This window comes from Lactuca sativa, chromosome 1, assembly GCF_002870075.4.
Source record: "Lactuca sativa cultivar Salinas chromosome 1, Lsat_Salinas_v11, whole genome shotgun sequence".
Lineage (NCBI taxonomy): Eukaryota > Viridiplantae > Streptophyta > Magnoliopsida > Asterales > Asteraceae > Lactuca > Lactuca sativa.
Genome location: NC_056623.2, coordinates 163884882 through 163893542, shown reverse-complemented (window position 1 = coordinate 163893542; position 8661 = coordinate 163884882). Strand labels below are relative to the sequence as shown.

Below are 8661 nucleotides of genomic sequence, written 5' to 3'. Positions count from 1 at the left end.
AAGAATACATTTTGCACCATGTATTCTCCAATGGGACCACCTGCACATTTTAAAAAGGTTTCTCCAAAATCTGGATCGGATGCGTAATAATCCTTGAGAGTTTCAAATCCCAACAAACGGACATCAAGAGTAGCTAACAAAGTGTATCGTCTAGACAACGCGCCAGCCACCACGTTGCTTTTTCCATCTTTGTATTTTGATGAGAAATGGACTGATTGGAGAAATTCCACCAACTTAGCATGTCGTGTACTAAGTTTTTGCTGCCCATTAATGTACTTTAAAGATTCGTGATTGGAATGCAACACAAAATGAGTAGCACGTAAATAGTGACTCCAATGGTCCAAAGCACGCACAATTGCATAGAATTCTTTGTCATACGTACAATAATTCATCCTTGCACCATTCAAATTTTCTGAAAAATAGGCTATGGATCGCTTGCCTTGAATCAACACCGCACCAATGCCCACACCACTAGCATCACATTCTACTTCAAAGGGTTGTGAAAAATCAGGAAGTGCCAACACCGGGGCATTGCACAACAACTCCTTCACCTTTTCAAATGCCTTTTGAGCCTCTTCCCCCCATGCAAAGGCACCTTTTTTTAAATAACCCGTAATAGGACTCATAATAATGTTGAAATCACGAATAAATCTCCTATAAAAAGAGGCAAGACCATGAAAAGATCTCACTTCAGAAACATTGGTTGTAATGGGCCAAGATTTAATTGCTTCAATCTTAGACTCATCCACAGATACTCCATCCTTTGACACCACGTATCCCAAAAACATTACCTTATCTACAAAAAACGAACATTTTTCGAGTTTCCCATAAAGATTTTGTACCCTAAGGGTCTCAAAATTATTTTCTAAGTGTTTCACATGCTCCGTTTTACTTTTACTATAGATCAGGATATCATCTAAGTATACCACCACAAATATGCCCAAAAACGGTTTTAACACCTCATTCATCAACCTCATAAATGTTCTAGGAGCATTAGTTAAGCCAAATGGCATATCAGTCCACTCATACAATCCATGCTTTGTTTTGAATGCCATCTTCCATTCATCCTCTTCTCTCATCCGGATCTGATGATACCTACTCCTTAGATCAGCTTTAGAAAACACAACAGCTCCATGTAATTCATCAAGCATATCATAGGAAACCTATATTTGATGGTAATGTTGTTCACGACTCGGCTATCAATACACATTCTCCAAGTTCCCTCCTTCTTTGGCACTAAAAGAATGGGTACGACACACGGGCTTAAACTTTCACGCACATAACCCATTTGCATGAGCTCTCCAATTTGTTTTTCTAATTCTTAGTTTCTTCCGGATTGCAACGATAAGCTGCTTTGTTTGGTACGGGGGAACCTGGAATGAGATCAATTTGATGTTCAATGCCACGAATGAGAGGTAAACCTGGTGGGAGTTCCGTTGGAAAAACGTCTCCATACTTCACAAGTAAATCTGCCAAAGGACCATCTAGTCGGTCATTTCGATCAGCCTTTGCATCTCCTTTAGCCACCAACATGTACACCACCTCCTCGTGATCAAGGATTTGCTCCACTTCCTTTTCACTAGCCAACATGGTAAGAGTTGGCCTTTTTCCTTGCTTAGTACTCATGGATCTCATAACTGATGAGGACATGGGCTTAAGCATAATTTTTTTGCCATTATGCTTCAACTCGTGTTCGTTAGTCCTCCCCCTATGCACAAAATCAGGGTCAAATTGCCATGGCCTCCCTAACAGTATATGACATGCATCCACGTGGATGACATCACATAATACCTCGTCTTCATAAGATCCCATTGTGAGAGCAACCTTCACCTGTTTTGTTACTTTGACCTTATTTCCATCATCTATCCAATGGAGTGCATAAGGCTTAGGGTGATTCGTAGTGATCAACCCTAATTTTGTCACCATTTCAGTTGAGGCCATGTTTGTACAACTTCCAGCATCAATAATAAGACTACACCATTTGTCTTTGACTAAAAATTTGGTGTGAAATACTGGTCACGTTGATCAAAATTAGATTGCACCACTTGCGTTTTTAGAGTTCTTATTACCAGGTTTGTGTCATACCTTGGTGCTTCATAACTTTCCTCTTCCTCCACCCTATCTTCCTCCTATTCTTCATTAAAAATGATATTCATCTGTTCCTCTTCGAACATCTCATCACGGTATTCACACGCCTCTCTTAAGGTCACCACCCTTTTCTTTGGGCATGCATTTTGATAATGCCCAAACCCTTGGCATTTGAAACATCGTACCTTGGACAAGCTGGTCTCTTTGTGTGCATTCGTGGGTTTTTCAGTAACCGAAGCACTAGAAGCACCAATAGAACTAGAAGAAGATGGTTGCTTGGGAAACGATTCCGTTTTGGACCAACTCTTGACTTTGGACGATTCGGCACTTGAACTCCCATACTTTGGTTTAGATTGGGCCTCCACCTTCAAACACAAGCCACAAAGTGTATCAGAATATGCATAGGGATACAACTCCACGGCATTGGAGATGTTAAAATTCAGGCCACGAAGGAAACGTGACATTTTTTGTTCTTTTATCTCTTCTATATCACCCATCAATGCCAACTTCTCAAACTCATTTATGTACTCTCCCACGGTCAGTTTCCCTTGTCTCAGATCAACAATTTTTTTATAGGTGGTTAGTCGATGGTTTAGAGGTACATATCTTTTTCGTAATTTTCTTTTCAAGGATTCCCAAGAAGAAATTCTATTTTTACCTTCACTGGCTCTCTTGGCCTTAAGCCCTTCAAACCACAATGAGACACCACCATTTAACTTCAAAATGGCATATTTGCAACACTTTTCGTCATCCAACTCCATGAAATCGATAAATCTTTCAATCTTCCATTCCCAATGTAAGTAACGTTCTGGATCCATTCCTCCAGAAAATTCAGGCAATTCAGCCAACTTGCATTCCTCCACATGTGGTTGTCCACGAACGGGCGACCTTCGATTTGCACCTTCTGTTACATTTCTCAATGCTTCTCCTAGATTGCGAAGGAAATTAGGGTCTTCCCAATCCATCATAACTTTCTTTGATACCACTTATGATACTTATTCGTTGGTGAGCTTGAGCGATTGGAGCACAATTGCAGTAGACCTTAACGTGCTTTTGGTTGTAACTGAAATGACTCTTGTGTGCTTTTGTTCTTAACGTGCTTTTGGCTGAAATGACTCTTTTTGTGCTTTTCCGTGAGGGATTTAACTTAAACACAAGGAAAACAATGAAATTTAAAGGGGATGGATTTGAACAACAATCTAGACCTATAGATTGAGGTTCTAGAAAACAATCAAGACCTATTGATTGAATTCTAATCAAGATCAGGACAACATCCTTCTAATGATAAAGTTTGAGTGTAAGAAACAACTCTAAGGGTATGAACAATGTTCAAGCTTTCAATTTTCAAAAGTGATGATCAAAATACAATACTTTGGCATCTATATATAGCTCCACAATGATCAAATACGAATTTAAACAAGACTTAAATGAAACATTAACTATCTTATTATTAAGGGGGGTTACAACTTGATTAATAAAGTCTTCAGTCAAGGAACCATTATTGCCAACTCTTGGAGTCCAAAACCGACCTCCCCATTTATTCTAGCCCATTCCAACTTCCGTCCACGTCTCCATGCCAACAAAGCGTGCCACGGCAGCTCCCAAACCGTTCTGCTATGTGGATAATGTTAATTCAACATTATTATTATTATTTTTGGCTACCAAGTCCGTATCAAATTGTTTTAGATAATATTTGGAATTGATTATAGACTATTTTGAATTTGTATTTAGGAGTTACACGTGGCATAATATTGCTTTAATAGTTTGACACATGACAGAATGTGGTTAACCTTATTCATTTATTAGATAGGGATATATATATATATATATATATATATATATATATATATATATATATATATATATATATATATATATATATACTAGTCGTTTACCCGCGCCAAGCGACGGGTGTTAATAGTTTTTTTTTTCATAAATTAGTTTCTAGAAGCAATTAGTTCTTTTGAGCAAATAGTTTACTACGTCTGAACAGTTATTCATAGTATGTGCATGTATTCCACTTTTCACGACCGGAAACAATTTTATGAAATCGCCTTCTAAAACCATTATCTTTCCACCAAATGAGAGCCTCACCCTAGTTATATGTTTCATGGTACGCTTAAACGCCTCCAATGCATGTAATTTAGCCATTGACACTTTGTACAATTTGATTATTTTTGTAGTCCATAGTAGTTGAGCATTATCACTTTGTCTTGTAATCTTGCAGATTGGATCATTTTCAATACGAATGGAAAATAAGTAAAAGTCATAGCTTTAGATGAAATAAGGTATTTTTTGGGCATTCAGGACACTTCTAGACTATATTAATGAATTTACTAAATTATGTTGATGCCAATATGTTGTCAATAGATTAAAAAGAAATAAAGCATTACTACTTATTTTGCATAAAAATTTCTAATTGTAAAAAATAGCATCCTACTTTGCTAAAATTACAAAAATTGTCAAATAACATCCTACATTGCTTTGAAAAAAAAAACTACTGAAATAGACAAATATTAAACAAAATTGTTAAATAGAAAGACTACAATTTGATATGGAAAATAAATAAAGATAACTTATTAATTGAAATAATAGCAAACAATTCACCAAAATAACAATCTACTTTGTATTTTTTGGATTTCTTTAGACAGGGTTTACTATTGTTTTTTAATAGCAAATTATCAGCTTTTTTCTTGATGGAGATTTTTTAGAATTTTTAAATTAGAAAGCACTTCATGTCATTTTTAATTGAAAAACACTTTTATGTTTTGTTAATAAAAAAAGCCCAAGTAAGGACCACAATTGCTGACCTACTATAAACTATTTTAAACCTACTATACATATTTCAGGTAGTATTCAAACAAAAAAACATTAACCTTTAAGTCATCTATAATAATTAACAATAGGTTAACAAAAGTTTGACAATAAACTATCAAAGTGTTACAAAAATAGTAAAAAGTAACCCCAGGAGGTTAACATAAAATTAGATACACTATAATAGGTTAAATAAAACTGACCAAAACGTTCAGCATATTTTGCAAAATATACACTAATTGTCAATTTAATTGCATAGTCTTCGACTTTGTAGTTTAGAAGGTGACTCCACTCCTACAAACCACCAAGATTGGGTCAACTCCACTATTCAAGATCCAACTAACGGGTAGACACTGGCTCAATAAAGGGGGCGGTGGTTCATGTTGTCCCTAACCAAGATTGATAACCACCTTAACCCAACCAATACATTAAAAAAAATGAAAAACACATACAATAATAATAAATCTGGACAAAATTGTGTACATCGTACTTGTCAATGTTTTCCTGGTTCATGTTCGTACCTGATTCAAAAAAGTATAATTAGTTTATGTTTTTTGCGCTAAATATGAACCAAGTTTCAATAAGAGAAACTTACTTCATCCATGTTTAAATAATAGCAATCAATTTTCATTTTTTTGTTTTATTCTTTCCATACTTGAATTAATGGCTACCACATAATTTTTTTTTTCCTTTTTCGAATAATAACGAACTTTCCTTATTACTTATTTTTTTTTTGATCTGCAATTTATGGCACATTTCCAATAACAGTATGCCAATATACTTCTATTTATTGATGTTACTGTTACGTGATTTCATCTAAAGTGAATTGACATTTGTATATCTTATAACCTGCAACAATTACAAAAGAAAAACAAATCACATATTAGATGATAAAAAGTCATATTTCATGGAGATGCTTAGTGGGTAATCTTCCTACAAATATTTGCTTATCTTGGCACTTTTTTTTTTGAATTTTCACAAATATGTTGGTTCTTTAGTAATAAATTTCAAGTATGATTGTGAAAATCTCATTCATTCATTTACTACAACATTTTAATAAACATCCTACAAATTGATGCAATCTGAAGTTTATAAATACAAATTAATGGAAGTACTTATAATTTGAGAAGGATTTGGTTTTGAGCCAAGTGTCGACTCCATCTTTCTTCTCTTGGACGTGTCCATGACTCTTTCTCTTTCTCTCATGAAAAGATAGAAGGAAATGAAAGCAGAGTGTAATAATAAATAGTAAACAGAAAGTCTGAAGGTGTGATGTGGGTTCTTTTTCTAGGGACGTCTTGACTATAGCAAAGAAGGAAGTGGTTATTACCTTAAATCTTCACACTTGCAATGAGTTTCACAGTGAGTTATTCACTGCACTTAAGTCATAAATAAAGAAAATGGTAAAAACAATAGAGGTAAATATGGAAATGTTTAAAGAAAAAAAGAAATACATACCGTCCTGTCAATTGTTCAATATCCATGGCAAACACAAAACGTTTTCTATCCATTGTCATCAAGATTCAAGGCTTCAAGACTAAAATTATTTAGTCAGACTAAAAACCAATCAAAATACATTTTTTTATGTATTTTCTTGTGCTTCATGATCAGGAAAAGATGGTTACCTTAATTGGCATATTAACTTTCACTATATTGGTATTTCGTTGAGGAAATAAAGTATCAATTGATAAAATCCCCCTCTGTCTCCATAAATCTGAAGTATCAAACCAAAACCCTAATTTATGATAAAAAAATATATAGCCTTTATATTGAAACCAAATGAAATCGGTCGATATAGAGAGAACACCAATATCAACTGAATCGAGAGTCAAATTTCACCTACTTTGATCAAGGGATAGAGGAAGAGACAGAGGAGATGACTAGGATATGACCCATGTACAAAAACATTAGGGAATGAAGCAAGTGACTTTACCTCACTAAGATAGGATGAAGGGAAACAAAACCTTGGACTGTTTACCTTGGTTCATCGTCATCTATTCCCTAACAAAAGTCATTATCATCAGCTATATATATATATATATATATATATATATATATATATATATATATATATATATATTCTGTACTTTTCCTACTTGATATCGCATCAACCATTCAATTTCATAAATAATTTCTTAAGCACAGAGCAAATTTAATAAATATAAACAAAATCAAGAAAAACCAAGAAAAAAAAACGATAATTACCTGATATCAGGCTATCTATGTAGAATTGTAGACAGGAACCCAAAAGAACTGAAGAAATACAAAAGAGATGGTCGGCGATGTGTATGGAGATATGGTATTGACTGCCTGTGAAGACAGGGATGGTGGTGGCGCCATGGTTGAAGGGGGTAAATGGTGGTTGTGCGGTGGTGCAATCGTGGGTAGTGGTGTCCGTTTGTATGTTGGTGGTTCGATGGTGACATGGGTAAATGGTGGTGGTGAATGGCATTAGAGATTTCTAATGAGAGGGAGAATAGAAAGAGAAACGGGAATGATATCAAGGAGACGAATAGCTCCTGATACAGGGGAAGATGGCCAACAATGAGATTTTTGCCAGGATTTCATGCTTTATAGTGTAGAAGTTGATGGACCAGATAGGTAATGGGGACTTAGTTAAAACCATCGTGATTATTATTTTGACTTTTTCAAGTATCGACCAAACTAATATCCATGATTTGGCAAAGCGTAAAATGATTGTAAACAGTGCATAAGGGCTGGTACGACTTAAAATTCAGCATTTGACTAAAAATGCTTTATAAGGTATGATGATGTAATAGTCTGATCAACCATTGTAACCCATTTTAAAGTAATAAAGATGAATTACTTGAATATTATGTGAAATATGTGATTATATACTTGTTGTAAATATATAATAAAAATAAGTGTCAAAAATAAAGCGTTAGATAAGCCCGATATATATGAAGAAAGCTGTAGTGGTCATGACAAGGATTCCAGAGATATAAAGAACGCTGAAATCTGAGTTATAACGAAGAAGTTATGACCTATTGAAGTTTCGTGATAGAACCACCACGACACTGCGCGACGTAAAAAGTGAGTTTACGATAAAGTACTTTTTAGCCCTAGTGATATAAACAAAAGTCGTAGTGTTTGCTAAACCAAGAGCGTGCATAAAAAAACGTCCAAATCTGACTTCGTATGAGGAAGTTATAATTTTTCCAAGTTTCGGCACAACAGTGTGCAGCCCGGTGTTCGAATTCTAGATCGAGCGATTTTTAGCTGACACAACCTAACCGAGAATTGAATATCTCGTCATAAGAGCTCAACGATAAAAACACTGACGAAAACGGAGTTCGTATGTAGCAGCTATGAGTTTTACACGGTCGTTTAACAATGTAATCTTCTTATACTATTAAATTTAAAATCACTCGAGCATTAGCCGACCGAGTCTAAACAAAAGTTGTATGGCATGTTCCTACCTACGTGTGGATATAAAGAACGTTGAAAATGGAGCTTGTATGCGAAAGTTATGAATTTTAGAAGAAAGAAAGGCAAATTGCGAGATCTATTGCGAGGCTACGCCCCACGTTCGGATACTAGGACCAGAGATTGCCACGTCGCTCTAGCCAGAGGGTGACACACATTCGTACGAACCTCGGATACCGCTCCCTCGCACGCCTAGTGTACCGAAGTACGCACAACGTAGACTGAGGCTTCGGCCTATATAAAGGGTGCGAGGCAGCGATAATTCTACACACATCTTACACCTTCTTTCTCTCACTACTCTCTCTCTTTAAC

General features: G+C 35.4%; 1 protein-coding gene across 1 annotated transcript; it reads right to left on the bottom strand.

The window, feature by feature from the left end:
• Positions 1 to 1314: 1314 nt before the first annotated feature.
• Positions 1315 to 1941, bottom strand: LOC128128116 (uncharacterized). The gene has a single exon (XM_052766936.1). It carries the CDS (start codon positions 1939 to 1941, stop codon positions 1315 to 1317), a length of 627 nt encoding a protein of 208 aa, XP_052622896.1.
• Between the last annotated feature and the right edge of the window lie 6720 nt (positions 1942 to 8661).